General features: G+C 59.4%; 1 protein-coding gene across 10 annotated transcripts in view; it reads left to right on the forward strand.

The window, feature by feature from the left end:
* Window positions 1–20265, forward strand: part of ARHGEF10L (Rho guanine nucleotide exchange factor 10 like) — a 162086-nt gene that overhangs the window by 83376 nt on the left and 58445 nt on the right. For 9 of the 10 annotated variants that reach the window (XR_010939627.1, XM_067722085.1, XM_067722053.1 and 6 more), the window contains 9 exons: window positions 2700–2808; window positions 5328–5434; window positions 7673–7750; window positions 8743–8922; window positions 9901–10017; window positions 11330–11422; window positions 12185–12358; window positions 17207–17352; window positions 18983–19164. Coding sequence is in view for 9 of the 10 variants with exons in the window: in XM_067722085.1 (XP_067578186.1) it covers window positions 2700–2808; window positions 5328–5434; window positions 7673–7750; window positions 8743–8922; window positions 9901–10017; window positions 11330–11422; window positions 12185–12358; window positions 17207–17352; window positions 18983–19164 (1186 nt within the window). In the remaining variant the exon portion in view is untranslated. Of the gene's footprint in view, window positions 1–2699; window positions 2809–4360; window positions 4548–5327; window positions 5435–7672; window positions 7751–8742; window positions 8923–9900; window positions 10018–11329; window positions 11423–12184; window positions 12359–17206; window positions 17353–18982; window positions 19165–20265 lie in introns of those variants that run through there. The other variant, XM_067722107.1, reaches the window with a different exon arrangement.

Consider the following 20265-nt stretch of genomic DNA (forward strand, 5'->3'; position numbering starts at 1 on the left):
CTTTCGCCGGCTGCGCGGGCTGATGCCAAAGGCTGGCTCGCTCCTGTCCATGTCCTCGCCTCTCTCTCTTCCCACCCTCAATTGACACCTTAACCGTCGATAAGAATTCCTGTGTGGGCTCTCAAACTTTAGGGCCCTCAGAATCACCTGAGTGCTTTGAAAAATGCAGATTCCTGAGCTCCACCCCCAGAGAGGCTGATTCTACAGTTCTGGGCCGAGGCCTAGGAATCTATGAATTTGGTAACTGTGGCAGGTGGGTTTGGGTTACACTTTGTTGGTGACGTTGGACGTTCCTCCGCCTTGGAGCTGTTCAGAGAGGTCCGGGGTAAGGAGGCCAGTAGGAGAAACCGCAGTGCCTTCTTCTCAGATGGGACTCCGACCTCTGCATAAGGACGGACAGCAGTATCTTCCATTCATTGAGCACCTACTGTGTGCTGTGGGCTTTGGAGGCCTGCAGGCCTGGATTTGAATGCCAGCCCCACCACCTCCTCGCTGTGTGATCCTGGGCAGGCCTCTTGACCTCTCTGAGCTTCAGTTTCCTTGCCTGTGAAATGGCGGCATGAACAGTACCAGCGCCCAGGGTGGATGTGAGCTCAGAACCATCAGGTGCTTAGGGCCGCGCCGGGCACAGCCTAAGAGTTCAGTGGATGGTGACCATTACTACTTGTGTGCCTGACCGTTTTCTCCCTGAGACGCCCTAGCAGGCCGCTGTCTTACTGCTGTCATTCAGTGTTAGTAAGGCCAGCAAGTGAGGCAACTGGCTGGCGGCCACACCAGCGGCCAGCGGCAGAACTGGGGTTCAAGCCTCGGTCTGTGCAAGCCAGAGCCTGCCTGCCCTCTATCCTGTAGCCCTGCCCATTTCCTCAGAACCGGAGGCCTCTCTGGAGGAGGCGGAGAGACCCTTTACAGTTTGCAAGACCCTTATAGGGACACCCTCTGACAGCCCTGTGACTGGAGGTGGGGGCAGGTTTAACTTCTCAGGAAGCTGCGGCCCAGGGAGGAGCAGGGAGCACGTGGAGGGCGGCGTCGAGACCAGGGTGCTTTCCCCAGCCCGGCCCCTGAGTCGGCCCCCAGATCGGGCTCTGTCCTCAGTGCTGTGAGCCAGTGGAGCTGGCAGGTTGACCCAGGGACGCCTTCCAGGTGCTCACCTGTTGCTCTTTTTTGGCCCAGGAAGGGTCTCTGATGGTTCCCCCAAAGACCACTTTGGGGGTTCCTAGGACAGCCCCCATGACGGCTTTCTGCTGAGATAGGAACTGGGCTCCAGGACAGAGGTTTCCACTGTGGGGGTCATGACCCCCTCAGAGGAGGGTGAGCATCTTCGTACAGTTTCCGGGGTCTGGGGTCGAATGTCCCTCTCATTAGATTCTCACTGGTGTTTATGACAGCCCCACCCACCTCTCCGAAAGGCCAAGAACTGCTGCTCTAGAATCATACCATTGAGAGGCAGGGAGGGGCCCGGGACTTCCCTTTCCCCTGCTGGCTGTTGGCTGTTTCCAGAAAGTTGTCTTGTTCCTGAAAAGTTACCACCCTGCCCCCAGCCTCAGCGCCCACTCAGTGTGCGGCAAGCCTCCCTGACCCAGACCCTTGAGCAGTGCCCGGGCCCTTATGCTGGGGACCAGGGCGGGTGTTTGGAGGAAGGTGATATAGAGAGCAGAGACCAGGGACCCCCAGATGAGCGCTTCCCACCTTTAGCAGAGAGCTTCAGGGAGCAGGGGGTTTCCTAGAACTGTACCGTCCATTATGATAGCCACCCAGCTCTTCACATTCAAGTTAATTAAAATGAAAGATCACCAGGACTGGGGGTCCTCAGTCGTACCCGCCAGCTCTCAGGTGCCCAGTGGCCGTTGCCACGTTGGACGGCGCAGACAGGGAGCATTTCCAACCACGTGGAAACTTCTAGCACTGGCTGTGCGTCAGGGAAGCTTCCAGGACTGGGCCGGGGGCTGAGGGGACAAAGCAGTGAGTTAGGGGACGGCAGCTCTGTTTGCAGGCCCCACGTGCCGCTTCCCCGTCCTGGGCCTGCCTCCGCCCGCGCCCCGTGTCTGCTTCGCTTGCCGCACCCGGCTCCGTGGAGGCACCAGCCTCCCCCGTGTTCCTGGGCAGAGGCTCAGTAAGAAACCCGGCTATTTGGTGGGGCCGGGGTTCCACGGATGGGATGGGGCTGCTCCCCTCCTTTCATACTTGCTCCTAAAGTAAGCTTGGGCATCTGTGCAGCTCCTTTTACTGTCCAGCGTGCTTTCCCAGACCCTGTTTAGTCCTCACAGGCTCTGGCGGGTCTCAGGGAGGAAACTGAGGCTCAGTGAGGTTAAGGGTCTTGTCCAGAGTCACGCGGGTGGGGAGCGGTAGGGCTGGGATCTGAACCAGGCCTAGGACTCCAGGCCTCCAGACTTTTCCCCAGTGTCACACCATGTCCTTAATTTGACACCCAAGGGGAAAAAATTGGGTTAGTAAAGAGGGTTCCCCCCGGAAGGTCCCCCAGGGCGTGAATGCCCGTCCAGCCCTTCCCAGGAGGTCTCGGGGTGGCAGTGCCCTGCGGTCTTTCTTGGCCTCTGCTGCCACCTCCCTGGGAGGCAGTGGGCTCCGGGGTCCTCATGTTTGTAGCCCCGGCCGGGAGGCCTGGGTAGGGCCGGTGGCCCTTGACGGCAGATGTCGCAAGGCCTCCTTCCGCTTCTCTGATGAGCCCCCTTGCCTTTGCTCAGATGACCCAGCTCATGAAGGCTGCCAAGAGCGGGACCAGGGACGGGCTGGAGAAGACGAGGATCGCAGTCATGCGCAAAGTGTCCTTTCTGCACAGGAAGGACATCCTCGGTGAGGAGCTGCGGGCCGGGCTAGGGGCGGGCTCGGTGCTCGGCAGGGGTGGGTGGGCGAGGTCACTGGGTGTCCGGGCTCCTCTGGCGGTGGGGTTTGGGGACTGATCCCCAAATGTGCCAGCTTGTTTCCCGGCCTGTGGCAGGTGGACCCCATCTCTTCCGGGAAGTGTGGGCCTCTCTCTTCAGCATCCCTGCCCTGGTCTCTGTCGTGGCCTCCTTGGCCTCTTGCCTCCCATGCTCACCTGACCTCATCTTTGAACGCGCCTGTTCATTCCCTTCTTTATCCATGCACCTGTCTCTCCACCAGCCGACATTTATTGAGAACCTACTAAGTGCCATGCCCCGTGCTGGGTGCAGGGACACCAAGATGAGTCAGGCAGGATTGCCTGCAGGAGCACGTGGGACAGAACGGAGACAGGCATGCAAACAGGAAATGACTAGCCGCATGGTGGGCTGCCACGGTGGGAGCGTGGGGGAAGTGAGCGTGGAATACGCGAATGAAAGGTCAGGGAAGGGCTGAGAGCAGAAGGAGAAGGGGACCCAGGTCCATCAGGCCAGGGAACGGGGCAGGGAGTGGGTGCTCCGGGCAGAGGAGCCAGCATGTCCAACGGTCCAGAGGTGGGAAGGTATGAGACGTTCAAGAAGTGATTTTCACGATGGTCATCGTTTATGGAGTGTCTGTTGTGTGCCAGGCACTCTCTGAAGAGCTTTACAGTTTCTCATTTAATACTTATAAACACCAGACAGGGACAGAGGACTGTCTTGTTCCCATTTGGAGATGGGGGAACAGGCACAGAGTGGTTCAGTGTCTCGCCTGGGGACACACAGGCGTGGAGGGGACGGAAGAGGCTTCCTCTGGCTGGAGTGAGGGCAGGGGGGAGAGATCAGGGCCCCGTTAGCACAGGCCTTCAAGCCAGGGAGGACTTTGAGGCTCTGCGCCCTCTTGAAATCTATGTATTTCACCCTCTCTGTGCCTCAGTTTCCTCATCTGTACAGTGGGGCTAATCTGGCATCTGTCTCAGGGGGCTCTGGTGAGGATGACCGAGCAGTAGTAGTACATGGGAAGAGCCCAGCACAGCTCCTGGCCCCTGCGTGGCAGGTGTTATTCCCGGTGGCAGCCACAAAAAGGGGGTGTTTGGTGCTGGGACAGCATCTTGCTGCTCTGGCTCCGATCCTGGTTCCACGGCCTCCTGGCTGTGTGACCTTGCCCACTTCTTCCCCTCTTGGACTGCCAGGTTCCTCATCTGTGAAGCGGGTTTAATTACCCCCACCACTGCATATACTTGATTCAGCGCCAAACTTTTGGGGAAGCCCTACCCCCCGACGAGGGAGGGGACGATGGGCCGAGGAGCCATTCCGAGCTTGGAGTGGCCTGGAGAACGGACAGGCTGGACATGCCGGCTGGCTGGGAACTCTTCCTCGTCACCCTCCCCATCCCCAGGCCAGCCGGGCGGCCAGCAGGCTCCCTCCCCACCCTGCCTGTTAGCCCGGAGCCTTTCCTAAAGCGACCCTCCCACCAGAGGCGTTATTAATAGCCACGGCAAGGCTCGAATCACCGGCCAAGAATGTTACCCAGTGGCGCATGGGGGAAGAGGAAGCCGCGGGGCCAGCGGCTGGGGTGGGTGCGGAGTGATGCCCGGGGTGCCATGTGGGCCAGGCAGGAGGGCCGCCACCACCCCGACCCCCATACTGTCATCCACTGTCCTTCCTCCTCCTCCTCTTCTGTCTCCTGCTCAGGTAAGGCCCGTCTGCATGTCCCTGTTCCCTCGGCCCCCGGGAGCCACCACCACTTCTCTCTTCCCAGCTTCCCCTTAGCACCCGCTTCCTGCTGCCTGCGGCTGCCGGCACCGGGTTTCAGGGCCGCAAGCAGCGGGGTCCCGTCTCCCTGTGCCTGTGCCTGGAGCTCGTGGGGCGGGAGCCCTGCGAGGCCGGGTTACTGCGCTCTGCCTGACCTCCGCTCTTTCTCTCCACCCCGGCCTCTGTCTGTCTCGATCTGTCCTCTGAGGTCTGCCCCCACTCATGTCTGCGTTCCCCTATTGGACAGCAGCTGGACTTTTTCCCCATTGGGTCTCTTTTTTTGAAAGATGAAAACACAAAGCCAAACAGCCCTGCTCTTCTCGGGGTTTACTTTCTTCCCCCTTTTTGGCAACAAGAAGAAAACTATTTTTAGTGTCTAGTGATGGGGACATGGGCGGCCTGGCCTTTGCCTGCCCAGAAGCGGGCGGGTCTGAGCGGGGACAGAGACTCCTGGCAGGGTGGATTCTGAGAGCCGAGCCCCTGCTGCGTGTTGCTTCCTACTCCCTCGCTCCATCCCTCCCTCACTTCTATTTCCGGGTGGACTGTCCTAGCAGAGTATAGCCAGGAGGCCAGTGAGTAGGCCCTAATCCTCTGTGGCCCCAGGAGCCACTCATCCCAGGACCCCGGTCTGTTGGGGGGAGGGTGGTTTCCAGCTCCTGGAGTTTGAGCAGGTGTGTCATCCTTGCCTTGCATGTGTCACCAGCCCATCTCACTTTCCAGGTGACTCGGAGGAGGAGGACATGGGGCTCCTGGAGGTCAGCGTTACGGACATCAAGCCCCCAGCCCCGGAGCTGGGCCCCATGCCAGACGGCCTGAGCCCACAGCAGGTTTGTGGGAGGAGCGGGGTGTCTTCAGGGGGAGGGATGGTGGGGACCCCAGCCTGCTACCTGGGACCATGCAGGTCTGGGTCTGGAAGGGGAGTTGATGATCAGGGGGCCCTTGATAGAGCCCCAGCTGGGTGGGGGACCTCCTGGGGTCTCTTCTCGACCTGCTGCACAGACTTTCCAAATTGGACTCTGCAGGTTCCACGCCATCATCCTGGGTGGCGGTGGGGCTGCATGTGGAGCTCTTGCTTCCCAGCCCTGCGGCAGCCAGAGTAGCTCCTGTGTAACTGGGTCAAACGAAGGTGTTTGAACAAAGGGCCCGCAGTCCCTTTCTGGGAAGCACCAAGCTAATCCAGTTCAGGGAGGAGCCCTGGAGGTGCCCGGCCCCCCTCCCCCAATCCACCCACCTGTCATCAGTTCAGACCCCAGAGACCCGCAGGCATCCCAGGAGCGGGGCTCTTCGGGCGATGTCTTCCTTCTCCAGAAGTGTCACATCGAGATCGGGGTGGCTGTGCTCTGGGACCTTCCTCGGCAGAGTCAGGTTTGGGTTTTTCCCCACTGGGGTTTTCTTAGCCATGAGGCAGAGGGAGAGACCCCTGCCTCCCTCTGGTCATGAGGGCTCTGAGCAAGACATGTCGGGAAAGCAAATGCAATGAGGGGGTTGGCCGGTTTGGAGTTGGCAGGAAATCCTGATGATGGGCCCCTTTTGCAAATCGGAGATACGGCCACACCTCTCGTCTTGGGAGTCCATCCGCCTCCTTCTTTCCTTCTTTCTCCTGCCTGGCCCCTGGCAACACTGAGGTGGTGACCCCCCTGCTCCCTCCCCTATGCAGTGAGTCACTGTCAGAGCCATCAGAGCTCAGAGCCAGGCAGGACCCCAGGCTGCCAGCTCGTAATCCGGGGTTCCCCTTTTTGATGTCGGCCGGGTCTGTCTCCTTGGGAGCCTTTTGCATTTCTTGCATCAGCAATGTTAGTTACTCTAGGCCAGTGGCTCTCAACCGAGTTTATTTTGTCCCCCAGGGGACATTTGGCAATGTCTGGTGATGCTTCTGGTTGTCACAGCTTGCGGGGGGTCGGGTGCTACTGGAATCTGGTGGGTAGGGGCTAGGGACGCTGCTACACGTCCTACAGTGCACGGGACGGCCCCAAGCATCAGCATGCCGAGGTGGAGAACGCTGCTCTGGGAACACCTGGGAAACTGGGGATCGTTGACAAGGCATCCTGCTGTGGGGCAGCTTGAAGGACAGGGGCCATGGTCAGGCCCGGGCGTAGGCAGGGTGGTGGGAGGAGATGCAAAGGTGTGCCAGAGGCAGGAGGGAGGAAACAGAGGGGAGCAGGGGAGATGGTGGTGGGCGCCTGGATCGATGTTCTCAGGATGGCTTTGGGGGCACAGTGGGGATCAGTCACCCTCCCAGCTCTGGGCCAAGGTGGATAGGCTCCGCCCTCGGACACCTCTCATGTGCGATACCTTTCATGAGCTCTGTCCCAGCTTTGCTGCACGCTAGAATCACCTGGGAAGCTTTAAAAAACACTGTTACCGAGGTTGCACCCCATAGCAATTCCTTCAGAATGTCTGGGGTGGGAGTCACATGATTCCAGTGTGCAGCAAAGTCCCCCTGCCCCCCCCAGCCAGCATGCTGCTGTATCCAGGTGAGGGCTTCTTGACTGGGTGCTGGTCGGTCTGCACCTGAGAGATGCACTAATTTGAGCTGAGGAGAGACAGGGAGGGCAAGAGGGGAAGGATAAGGGGCGGGGATGTTTAGCTTGAAGTAGAGCCCACTTGGTGGGGATGGGAGAGAGATTGGTTAAGGATTGGATCTATAAGTGTCGGGAGCTGAGATTTCAATTTCACCTAAGAAAGAATTTTCTACTAAAGTTGTCCAAAGATGGAGGAGACCACCCGTCCCCATGGAGGAGAGTGGTGGTTTCCCATCCCTGGATGTGTGGGAGCAGAGACCAGGCAGGGGCCTCGAGTCCCAGTGTCCCCTGCCCCCATGCTGCAGTCTGGGGAGCACGGGCATTTGTCTGGGGTTGGCAGGGCCTCTGGAAGGGAATGCTGGCCTGCCAGGCCCCAGTGGTCCAGGAGCAGCTCTGGGAAAGACGAGTTCCTTCTGTCCCGCGGCCGGCAGCTCCACTGGGCGTCATGACTCCTCGTCCCATCACCCGGGGCTCCGCACGCAGCCGGAGCTCACTCTGTGCCGTGGTTGGCACAGGTGCCGACTGTGCTTTCTGCCCGAGCAGGTGGTCCGGAGGCACATCCTGGGCTCCATCGTGCAGAGCGAAGGCAGCTATGTGGAGTCTCTGAAACGGGTACTCCAGGTAGGACTCCGGGGGGTCTGGGGAGAGGGCAGGGGAGACCCCGGAGGGACATTTTACAAGGAGCGTTTGGGGACTGTGGGCATTTTTAAGGGGAAGGAGCCAAAGGCCAGGGCTTTTATGGAAACAGCAGGAACTCCAAATGGGGGACACCAAGAATTCCAGATGCCTTGGTGTTCACAGGATGACTGCATTTTCTGAAACCATGTCGGGGTTCAATAAAATGAGCTGTATCCTATGGACTTGAGGGCATGTGGTGCCTCTTGTGCCTCCCTCGCCACTCTGGGAGCCCCCGGGGCAGGGGCTGATGTCTCTCCGTCATCTTGGAGCTCCCTGGGTGCGCCCTCTCCCCTGTGATCCGGATGCACAGGAATTGCTAAGTAGATGCTTGCGTGACTAAGGTGTGCTGGCCTGGTCTGTAGTTTGCATTCCTGAAAAGGTGAACCTTCTGGGATGTTGTGGGCTCTCGGGGAGGACAACAGGGAGGGGAATTGTAGGGGTGGGAGGGTGCTAGTAACAACCTCATTTCCCCTCCTGAGTTTGGATCCACAGTGGAGGAGCCCAGACCTCAGGCAGGTGGAGACAAAAATATCCCGTGTTTCTGACAAAGCTGGTTGGAGAGTGTGGCTCTAGGTCTTGCTGTGACATCACTGCCACTGCTCCGTTAGACAGACTGGCTCACTTGTGGGCAAAGCCGATCTGGGCCGGCCCCTGGGGACTGCCTCCGTGGAGCTCCTTGCAGGCAGGGGTCTGCCCGAAAACCCAGCTTAACACATAAGTCACGGGGGTGGGTTATGGATGGGCAGAAGGGTCAGGAGTGTTACGATCACGGAGATCCTTCCAGAAGGACAGGTGAAGAGTGAGGGGTGGGTGCTCCTCCCGCAGGAAGGTCTGCCGAGTTCTGCTTGGCCCGGTCCAGGTGGCCATGAGGGCAGTGGGGGCAGGGGCTGTGGCCTGGCCTCGGGGCACTCACCCCGCCCGCGCCCCCGCCTCAGGATTACCGCAACCCCCTGATGGAGATGGAGCCCAAGGCGCTGAGTGTCCGCAAGTGCCAGGTGGTGTTTTTTCGCGTGAAGGAGATCCTGCACTGCCACTCCATGTTCCAGATCGCCCTGTCCTCCCGCGTGGCCGAGTGGGACTCCACCGAGAAGATTGGGGACCTCTTCGTGGCTTCGGTAGGTGTCCCCAGACTCTCCCCAGCCTGCCAAGGTGCCAACCGCGGCCGTGATCTGGATGTGCTCCGGGCCAGCCTCCTGCCTCCACCTGGTCGCCTCGTCCCAGCCAGCGGGGTCAGAGGGTGGCAGGGCCTGAGTCGGCCTGGCCTACGCGGGGGTGGGCGTGACACCTTGCAGCGTGTCCTTGGAGATGTCCGCCCGCGTGCCTCCCGCTTACTGTTCTGGCTCCGCCTAGGTGGCAGCGCCTCCAGGAGACTGGCCACTGTGGGCAGCCACCTGGCCGATCTCAAGCGCCCCCTGCCGAGTGCTCGCGGAGGGACCACTGTGCGACGCTCCCACAGAGCATGGCCTTGGCCCCAGAGCGTGCTGCAGGGTGTCGTGCTCCCGGAGACCTGGCCTGGTCCCAGCTCAGCTGTGCAAACGTGGGCAGCCTCAGGGCCCTCTCGGGTCTCAGGTCCCCATCTGTGGAAGAAGGGGGTGTGCTGGACTCATGGTTTTTGACACTGAAGTCTGTGGGCCCCAGAGAGATTCATGGGGTGAGAGATGGTCAGATCGGTGGAAACTGCTTCGATATGTTGTAGGCAACTGGGTTCTGCTAAAAGACAAAATCCCAGCACCCTGGTCGGTGTGTCCATGGGGCTCAGGTCAGGAGCGCCATCCTTGAGGGTGGGGAGCTGGGGGGCGTAGCAAAGGGCCGCCATACCCCCCTTCGCCTGTGGGCCAGGCTGCCGTGCTGGGGGACGAGGGACCTCCCCGGGCTCTCCTTAGCACCACCTCTTCCTCCCTGTGACCTTGGTGTCTCTTTGCCTCTCTGAGCCCTGTCCCCTCCCCTCACCGGGTGACAGGTTTCCTCACCTCAAGGCTAGCTGAGACCCTCCAGGCAGAGGAGGACTGTGGTCGCCGGTGAGGGTGGGGTGCTGGTCGCCCTCCCCCTCGCATGGATGTGACCCTCCCGGGCCGCGCCCACACCTGTTACAGTTCTCCAAGTCCGTGGTGCTAGACGTGTACAGCGACTACGTGAACAACTTTACCAACGCCATGTCCATCATCAAGAAGGCCTGTCTCACCAAGCCCGCCTTCCTCGAGTTCCTCAAGGTGGGCCCGAGGGTGGTCCGGGGCCCCTCTCAATGGAGCCCTGGCCGTCGGGGTGGGGGGGCAGGGAGGTGTCTCAGGAGGTAGGGATCGCTGCAGCAGCACTTCTTTGGCCCAGATGCCTCTCTTCTTTCCTTTGGGCCATCCCCAGTCCCACGGGAAGAAAATCTGCCTGTCCTTTCCCCACTCCGCCAAGGGGAGGGTGAAGAAGAGTTAAAGTTTCTGTAAGCCGCTTGGGATCCTGGAGTTCTGACAGGTGGAAGCGTAGGCCTGTGGCATCTGCAGATGGTGGCTAGGCTTGGTGTGGCTCAGCTTGTGGCCGGGATGATCCCTTTTCTTAAAGCGGTGCTTTGGGGATCACGTGCGAGAATAGAGTTTAAAGGACTATAGGCCTCAAGTAGCTGTGGGACCAGGTCCCCAGTCCCCATTTCCTAGGCGCACACGTAGGTGAGTCAGAGACGTGCCACCCAGCAGAGGGCGCAGGTGGGCTAGGGCCCCCCCACCCCGAGCCGAGCAGCCTACAGCCTGGATCCCAGAGGCTCAGGGGGCTTTCTCAATGGGGCGCCATCCGACATGGGTCCTGGGGGGTCAGTGGGGTTGAAACGGAGAGATGAAGAAGAGGGTGTTCCAGGTGCAAGGGTGATGGGGCAAGGGTCAGAGGCAAAGTCTGGTTGGATCCTGGGAGCACTGGGTGCCTGGGAGAGAGGCCCAGAGCAGTGGAGTTCAGTTTGGGCAGATCTGGACCTCCTGGCCCAGGGGCTAGGATGTCGTATTTCAGGCAGCGGGAAGCCACTGAAGTTTTGGGTGGAGGCAGATGGAGGCAGAGGCCGGTGGGGAAGCTGTGGCGGCAGCCTGGGTCACAGGGGCTGAGGGCCCGGGTCAAGGTGACAGGTGGGTGGATGGAGAGGTGGAAACAGAAGCAAGACACAGGACAGTAAGAACCGTCCCCCTGCCGATCCTCACCCTGGCCCAGGCCCGTCCGCTTTAGTTTAGGTGGAGGGAATGGTTGTCTCGGCTACTTTCCGTAGCCTGACTTCTTGGATAAATTGCTGACATGTCCTACTTAGGCTTTTAGTCCAGAGACTTTAAGGTGACGCTCTAGGCTTTCCAGGGTGAGGGGCTGTACCGGGGAGCCCTGTGGTGGCAGGGACCCCTGACTGTGGAACCAGGGACCTCCTGGGCTCTTCTCTTGGGCCCAAGGCTGAGCAGGGTCCTGGGTCCAGGGAGGGGAGCCCGGGATGGGCCGTATCTGTACCCCGGGTGCTGGGCCCTTGCTGCGGAGGCTCAGTGAATCATCCCCCCTCATCTCCAACAGCGGCGGCAGGTGTGTAGCCCCGACCGCGTCACGCTCTACGGGCTGATGGTGAAGCCCATCCAGAGGTTCCCGCAGTTCATCCTCCTGCTTCAGGTACCACGGGGGATTCCGGCGGCCACCAACCTGCAGGGTGGGGCGTGGGATGGTGCGAGCCTCATGGGGTTGGGGCAGGAGGGCTGGCTTCTCATCCGTCACCCACAACCCACGCATCTGTGCACGGTGGGCAGGGCCTTGGCCCCCCGGCCCCCTCTTTCCCCACTCCTAGGGTGGAGCCCATCGAGCTTACTTTCGCCTCCCCTGGTGGGAACCCGGTGACAGGTGGTTGTGGGAAGGCACGTGGAATCCGGGCGACTGTGGGGCCCCTGGCAGTGAGGAGATGCCCCGGGGATGCTCTGATTTTGGCACTTCAGGCTTCCCGGGGGAGCGTTAGCCTCCACGCTGGGCCCCGAGAGCTTGAGGCACCTCCCCTGATTGCCGGGGGTCCTCAGTCAGGGGGTGAGTCCCCCTGGGGCGAAGGCTGGCTGCCAGCCCAAGGGCCCAGCAGGGTTTCCTCTCTGTTCTCAGAGCGACCAGCAGCAGGAGTGGGTCTCGTCTCAGTGTACAGTGCATCAGTGAATCAGGGATTGGTCCACAGTTCATCAGTGAATCAGGGATCGGGTCCGCACAGCTATTTTATTTTAGTTATTCATTCACTAGCTGCTTCTTGAGGCCTTGCTCTATGTCAGGCCCCACCTGTCCCGGCTACAAGCTGGGCCCTTCTCAGGCCTGAGTGTGGAGGCGGAGGCTGTGACCCCAGCCAGGGGAGGGTCTGCTGGGGTGGGGGTCTCAGTCGTGGCTCCCTCTGGACCCTGGCAGGACATGCTGAAGAACACCCCCAGGGGCCACCCGGACAGGCTCTCGCTGCAGCTGGCGCTCACGGAGCTGGAGACGCTGGCCGAGAAGCTGAACGAGCAGAAGCGGCTGGCCGACCAGGTGGCCGAGATCCAGCAGCTGACCAAGAGCGTCAGTGACCGCAGCAGCCTCAACAAGGTGCGTGCGTACCTGCCCTGCAGCCGGCCTCGCCCGTCGCTCTGCCTCCTCCCCTGTGGCACCCACCAGGTGGCAGTGTTCTCCGAGGGAGGCGATTCCTTGCTTCTCTCTGAGCCCACAGACCTTACCTGAAGGATTAATCTTGACTAGACCTCCACATTCGTTACTACTCATGTGATTTTAGGATAAAAGCTGATTTAATTCCGCAGTGTAATTGCCAGTAAAGATGCCAGAAATGATAGCCTAGTATTGTGCTTAAACTAGTGGGCCGTGGAGTCAGAGTCTGGGTTTGAATCCAGATTTTGCCACTGGTGCTTACTGTGTGGCCTCAGGGGAATCATCCAACCTCTCTGAACCTCAGTTGCTTCCTCTGTAATGAGAAGAGCTCGATGGCGCCTGACCCTCAGGGCTTCTGCGAGGCAAATGAGAGAGTTGGCAAACTGGCAGACCCAGAGCCCTTAATACAAGGTGGCAGCTGTCATTATTAGTGTTATTTTTTAAGAAGCAAAAAGAAAAATCCACGCCATGTTTTGGGATTGCAACTTAGGAACATTCTAGCAAAAAAAAAAAAATCTTGAAACACTTTCAAATGAGTCTATTAGGGAACTCTGTTTTTATTTTATTTTATTTTATTTTTTTGCGGTACGTGGGCCTCTCACTGTCGTGGCCTCTCCCGTTGCGGAGCACAGGCTCCGGACGCGCAGGCTCAGCGGCCATGGCTCACGGGCCCAGCTGCTCCGCGGCATGTGGGATCTTCCTGGACCGGGGCACGAACCCGTATCCCCTGCATCGGCAGGTGGACTCTCAACCACTGTGCCACCAGGGAAGCCTGGGAACTCTGTTTTTAAAACACAAAGTTGGTACAAAAAAAATTAGTCACCTCCCAGAGTCACCTGTTGGTGAACTTTATTTTTTAAATTTTATTTGTTTATTTATTTGGCTGCGTTGGGTCTTCGTTGCTGTGCGCGGGCTTTCTCTAGTTGTGGCGAACGGGGGCTACTCTTCGTTGCGGTGCACGGGCTTCTCATTGCGGTGGCTTCTCTTGTTGTGGAGTATGGGCTCTAGGCGTGCGGCCTTCAGTAGTTGTGGCACGCGGGTTCAGTAGTTGTGGCTAGTGGGCTCTAGAGCTCAGGCTCAGTAGTTGTGGCACATGGGCTTAGTTGCTCCGCGGCATGTGGGATCTTCCCAGAGCAGGGCTCAAACCCGCGTCCCCTGCTTGGCAGGCGGATTCTTAACCACTGCGCCACCAGGGAGGTCCCTTTGGTGAACTTTAGTCCTCTGTTTCCCTAGTGGCTTGTGACATGGGCCGCTTGCAGCTGCACCCACATCTGGGAGGCCCCGGGCCCCGCCTTCTTTCACCCACCAGAGTGTGGGGTTTGGCCCCAGGGCACTTGGCGAGGGCAAGCGTTGTTCTTTGGGGAAGGGACATCCTGTGGAGTCACAGGGAGGTGTTCAGGTATTTGGGGGAAAACTGGGAGCCTCCTGGCTCTGTGGCCCCAAAAGCAGAACTAAGGCCAGTGACTAAGGCCGATGAGATTTCAGCCACACGGGCTGGAACTTTCTAATGTTTGGGGAGTGTCACCAGGAGCACCACAGCGCTTCCCACGCGGCCCCGCCCTTTACAGTACATGATACTCCCTAACCTGCGTTGTCATGTTTGATTTTCACCACAGGCCTGCAAAACAAGGCCCGGACAAGTGAACTTGCAGGGTCCCTTGCAATTCTAAGCTTCAGGGTCCTGCGTCTTAAGACTGTCCCACCTCAGGCCAAATTCAGGCTGCACATGTGTATTTAGGCCCACACAGTATTTTTAGGAAAATGGAATTAATTGCCAACATTTAGAAATGGAGAAATGTCCCACAACATTTAGACTCATGTATCTTCTTAAGGGTCGGAAGAGCTGGCACTCCGGCCCACCGTCCTATGTGGCACCAGTCACCTGAGTAGCGGCTGCCCTTGCCCCCTCAGTCCACATCCAGGTCTTCCCACTGAGGTTACTTCTGGCCCTGCAGGCACCTGAGTTTGCTTTGCCTGTTCCAGGAGTATAGAGATGGGAAGAAAAGATGAGGCAGGGGATGGAGCCCCCTCCCCGGGGTGTATCCCCATCCAGGATTGCTCAGGTTGGGCCTGAAGGGTAGGGGTCATCCCCCCTCCCTGCCTCCAGGCAGGACTTCCCCAGCCAGTTCCACACAAGCCTTCTATTTTTTTAAAAAAAATTATTTGTTTATTTGGCTGCGCCGGGTCTTAGTTGCGGCAGGCGGGGTCTTAGTTGTGGCACGCGGGGTCTTAGTTGTGACACGCGGGATCTTTAGTTGCGGCATACAGACTCTTAGTTGCGGCATCCAGCTCCCCGACCAGGGATCGAACCCGGGCCCCCTGTGTTGGGAGCGCGGATTCTTAGCCAGTGGACCACCAGGGAAGTCCCAAGCCTTCTATTTTGAAATGTCTCTCGGGTTAAAAAGACCTTAGCCCAGCCATGGCCACCGTGCTAGTGTTTGATGGTCTTTGCACTTGGGAAGTATCTTCTTCTGTCTTTAGCTCCTTTCCTGTAACCAAGAGGGTTTCTCTCACTTTGGCTCACACACTTGTGAGATCACTCGGGAGAAGGAAACCCTTTTCTTTAGCACTTGCTCTGGGAAGAGCTGTCTGTTCCCTTCTGCTCTGTCCGCTGGGGGGAACCCGGGCTGTGAGGAGCAGTGGTCACTGGCTGGAGGTCAGGGGGACCTGTTGGGTGTTGGGCGAGGAACTGACAGCCCCAAGCCTCAGTTTCCCCACCTGTCAAGTGGGTGTGTCGGATGCGTGTGGGATGGTGTCGTGGAGAGAGTGATGGTGGCCGCACACCACGCCTTCCCCTGCCAGGGCCCCCCTGGGGCAGTCTCGGCCAGTTCTGAGGCCAGTGCAGTGATTTCCCTCTTGCCACCCATCACCCAGAGAGAAGTGGAAACGAAACTGGGTGTGCCCGAAGTGCAACGGTGTCGGCTGTTTCAAAATGTGCCTGCTCAGGACGCGACTGCAGGGGGCTGCTTGTGCAATACTCGAGTTTTCTGTTGTCTTTCTTGTTTTTAATCTGCTTAAGTGGCAGGAGGATGGTTGTCGGAAGCCAGGGGACTTTCCTCTCTCCTGAGGAAAAGGGTCACGGCACACTTGGCCGTCTTCTGAGGGGCCTGCTGTCTTCAGGGTCCCAGCTGTGTCTACACGAGCTGGCAGTCAGCTTGCTGGTGGAAGCTGTGGGCTGGGGGAGCCCAGTCTTAGCAGTCATGGGGGTATCCCTGGGGCACCCTGAGACTTTTTGTGTGTGTTGGGAGCAGCGGGCTTTCTCTGACTCCTCTAACCCCCAGTCAGGACCCAGAGGGTGTGTGGCTGGCTGCCGGGTGCTGGGAACAGCGTGTGTGGCCTGGCTCTGTCCTGCCCTGCCGCTCAACCGGCACTGGGTCTCAGCAAGTCTCTTTACTTTTGGAATCTCCGTCCCCTTGTCCAGGAGTGGGGAGGCCTCAGCGTGCTTGAGGCGATTAAATGAGAGGTGGACTCTTTAGTGGCGTGTGGTGTCACTCGGGCTTTCGTGTCGCCTGGAGAGACCCCGCTCTTCACAGAACAGAAGGGCGTTCTGTCCAGGAGAGGTTTGGGGATGACCCGCCCTTTCCCTTGTGAGGATGGGGCGGAGGGGCGCTAGCTGTTGTCATCAGAATCACGGGCTTTGGGAAGGAATTTTGCTGAATACTCCTTTTCCTCCTCAGCAAAATCCTTAGTTAGTAAAGAGACGTTTTCCCAGCGGGTCTCCGGGTCTGATGGTGGTCCGGGGCTGGCAGCATTCTTGGAATCCAGCCTGAGATGGGCAGACGCCTGTTCGGATGCTGGAGGCTTGAAGGCCTTCAGCCTTGTCAGAGGGTTGCCTTGTCGACCAGCAGATCTGTCCCAGCCCCACACGAGGCCTTCCACGAGGCCAGTAGCTGAGGTTGTTCAATAGGTCAGGGTGACGAATGGGACCTACTTTCAGGCCAGGAGTCTCCCTGCTTGAGGCCACACGAACAGTGGCAGCAGTGGGGACAGTGGCCATCTGTGGGGTGTCTCGTCGCAGGGCCGGCTCCTTGGGTGTGTGGCCTGTGCCGTCACCAGGGTGGGCGCTCAGAAGGGCCCCACGTTTGGCTTAATGCTCTGCCATTTCCATCTTGAAATTCTTTTTTTTTTGCGGTACGCGGGCCTCACTGTTGTGGCCTCTCCCGTTGCGGAGCACAGGCTCCGGACGCACAGGCTCAGTGGCCATGGCTCATGGGCCCAGCTGCTCCGCGGCATGTGGGATCTTCCCGGACCGGGGCGCGAACCCGTGTCCCCTGCATCAGCAGGCGGACTCTCAACCACTGCGCCACCAGGGAAGCCCTTGAAATTCTTAATAATTCTGAGTGAGCAGCGGGTTGTCCTCCTCTGCTGGGCTCTGCGGATCATGTAGCCAGGTCCGGTCACACGTTGCCTTGGTGATGTGAGCAGTAGAGGTATCGCCCACTTGACAGCTGAGAAAGCTGAGGTGTGGAGAGGTGACATGGCGCCTGCCAGAGGGCTTCACAGCGGGCGCTCCGGGAACCAAGGTCAGAGCACGGGTCTGCGGCTCTGGAGCTGTGCCGCTGGCAGTGGCTGGCTCACCTGAGCAGGGGTGCTGGCTGCTGGGGCCGGTGGGTGGTCAGTGCCTCTTTTCCCCCGGGGATGGAGGGTGTGGCCCTGTCTCATCCTCCACCTCTCCCAGCTGTGGTCCCCTTTGTATGTGGAGGGAGAATCCTGGGTCTTTGGCACAGCGATGTCTGTGGAGCAGCCCGTGTACGATGTTGGTGTTGACCTTGCTCTGTCCCCTCCCCCCAGCTTTTGACCTCAGGCCAGCGTCAGCTGCTCCTGTGTGAGACGCTGACGGAGACCGTGTACGGTGACCGCGGGCAGCTGATCAAGTCCAAGGAGCGCAGGGTCTTCCTGCTCAGCGACATGCTGGTCTGCGCCAACATCAACTTCAAGTAAGCAGACCTGGCTGTTGCCCCTCCCTGGGGACCCCTCCTGTCATGTCCCAGTCCGTCATGGCTGGGGTCCTGCGTGAGCTCATCGGAGGCCTCCAACGTCCCGACTTCCTCTTCTATCCCTTTGTGCCTGCTCTGTCCCTAGTCCCCAGAGCTAGGAAGCACCTGCAGAGGTCACTGAGGGCAAACAGCTGTCTGTTGCACAGGGTGGACTGTTCTGGAACTCTGCCGTCGGAACTGAACAGTCTGCTGAGTTTTGACCACTTTGAAATTCAAGAGATTCTTCCCTGTTCCCAGCCCAGATCCCAAATCCCTGCTGCTTTAAGTCAAATAGATTTTCCTCCGGCCGGATCTGCGTGTTTCTCAGCACGAGTCTTTGCCTTTCCCCCAACTCCCTGCAGGAGCCTGGTTTCCCGGTTCTGGGTCAGAGGTTGTAGAAATGCCCAGAGGCGGGCTGCCAGGTGCTGCCTGGAGTCGGGATTGGAGCTGGAGCCCCGCAGTGGGGAGAGGGTGGTTCTTTAGACCAGAGTCTGCAAACTCGTGGCCTCTGGAAACCCTGTGTTTGGCTCCTACGGGGAGTTCACACAAAGGTTGAGACATCTGGCTTCTCTTAGAAACGTGAAGATCTCGCGTTCTGGGCCCACACTGCCTGGGGCCACGCGGGCCTGCAGCTGGGTTGCGTGAACTCTTTACTGGGGCTCCCACCTTCGTTCATTCCCTCCTTCCCTCATTCAAGCACTATAATTTTTTTTTTTTTTTTTTTTTTTTTTGCGGTACGCGGGCCTCTCACTGTTGTGGCCTCTCCCGTTGCGGAGCACAGGCTCCGGACGCGCAGGCTCAGCGGCCATGGCTCACGGGCCCAGCCGCTCTGCGGCATGTGGGATCTTCCCGGACCGGGGCACGAACCCGTGTCCCCTGCATCGGCAGGCGGACTCTCAACCGCTGCGCCACCAGGGAAGCCCAAGCACTATAATTTTTAGGTCCCGTTTATATCCTGGACTCTGTGCAGGTGCCAGGGATCTGACCTACACCCTCTCTGCCCTCCTGTTGCTTGGAGCCTAGCATGGCGTGAAAGTGTGATGAGGGTGTTAGTGGCTCACTTTTAGGGGTTCATCTTGGGTGACTTGGGGTGAGTCACGTGACCTGTCTGAGCATCAGTATCCTCTCCTGGAATAGTACAGGCTTCCTAGCAGGGCCACTGTGGGAATAGGTGATGGAAGACCAGTGCCCACTCCAGGGAGAAGGCCCTCCGTGTGGTCCGCTCTGCCCACACCTGGCCCAGCCCAGTGGCCGACCCCCGGGGGGTCTCAGCGGCTGCAGTGGTTTTTACGGAAACCACTCTGTAACGATAACGACCCTTCTTGTCTTTTTCCTCAGGCCTGCCAACCACAGGTAGGGGCGCCAAGGCTTGGGGTGGGCGTGTGATTCTGGATATGGGGCTGGGGCCTGGATGCCCTGATGCTTCTGCCCCTTCCTCCGTTCCCTGCTCCGCCTGGCTTGGTTTTGACCTGAGGGCTTGTGCTTGGGCTGTGAGGTGCCTGGCTGAGCTGACCTGCTGAGGAGCGGCTCTGGCTGGCCCTGGGGCTGGGTGCTGCGGGCTCTCCAGGGCCGTGTCCTCTCTTCCTGGCAGGGGCCAGCTGGAGATCAGCAGCCTGGTGCCCCTGGGGCCCAAGTATGTGGTGAAGTGGAACACGGCGCTGCCCCAGGTGCAGGTGATGGAGGTGGGCCAGGAGGGCAGCTCCTATGACAAGGACAACGTACTCATCCAGCACGCCGGCGCCAAGAAGGCCTCGGCTGCGGGCCAGGCCCAGAGTGAGTACCTGCCCGACACTGCCCTGGGAGCACCTGCCCGGGCTCGGCCCCCAGGCCCGCGGGCACTTGGCCCAGAGACTTTTCCTGCTGTACATAACTGTACACAAACACACACCCACATCCCTACCTGAGTGTGCAAATGCATGCTGCACGCAGTCACCCCTCACAGCCCCTGCCCACCCCAGTCCTGTACACCCTGGCGAGCGTGCACACACACGTGCACGCGCATGCGTGCACACGCAGTGACCTTGGATCAGAAAGGGTGACCTCCAGTGCCTGCCTGGCCATTGCTTGCTTCCATGTGGGACCTCGGTTCCCCCGTCTATTCAGTGAGGGGCCCCGGTGACACTCACCCTGTCCCTGAAACCCTCAGGGCCCAGGACAACAAGGACAGTGAGAACTCGGGGTGACAGGCTCCCCCGTGCGCCCCGTCCTCTCCATCTCCGCAGTGCTGTGGCGGGAACTTCCTGGTGCTGCCCTTCCCTCCCCTTTGCCCCTTCCTGTCCTGTCCCGTCCCATCCTCTACCCTCCCCAGGCCGACTTTTCAAAATGCGTGTCAGAGCTGTGTGTCACCCTCCACCTGAAATCCGCCGGTGGCTTCCCACTGCTCTCAGGGTGAAGTCCCAGGTTCTCGCCCGGGCCCACACTCCCGTCCTGGGGGCCCACCTGCCGCCCCACCTCAGCCCTCCCCGCTCCTTCACTCCCTGGGCTTGGCTGCCCTGACCTCTCCGTTCCTGGGGGGTTGAGCCCCCTCCTGCCCCAGGGCGTTCTCCCGGCCTCTGCCCTTCTCCAGAGTGTTCTCCTGCCATCCTGTTTTTGTCTATCTGCCCCTACTCATCTTAGCTCAGGTGACACTTCCTTAGAGAAGCCCTTCCTGATTCCTTTGGACTTGCCAGGTCCCCGTCCAGTGCTCCCAAGGCCCGGGTGTGTTTTCACCTCTATGGTGATGGTCTGGTTTCCATCTTGTCTTTTCCCTTGGTGTGACCGTAGCCCTCCGGAGCCTGGTATGTGGTGGGTGTAAATAGACATTAGTTGAATGAACGAAGGACGTAACTGCATGGCCAGCGGGAAGGCACTTGGCTGTCACCCCTCCCCACTGAC

This window comes from Pseudorca crassidens, chromosome 2, assembly GCF_039906515.1.
Source record: "Pseudorca crassidens isolate mPseCra1 chromosome 2, mPseCra1.hap1, whole genome shotgun sequence".
Lineage (NCBI taxonomy): Eukaryota > Metazoa > Chordata > Mammalia > Artiodactyla > Delphinidae > Pseudorca > Pseudorca crassidens.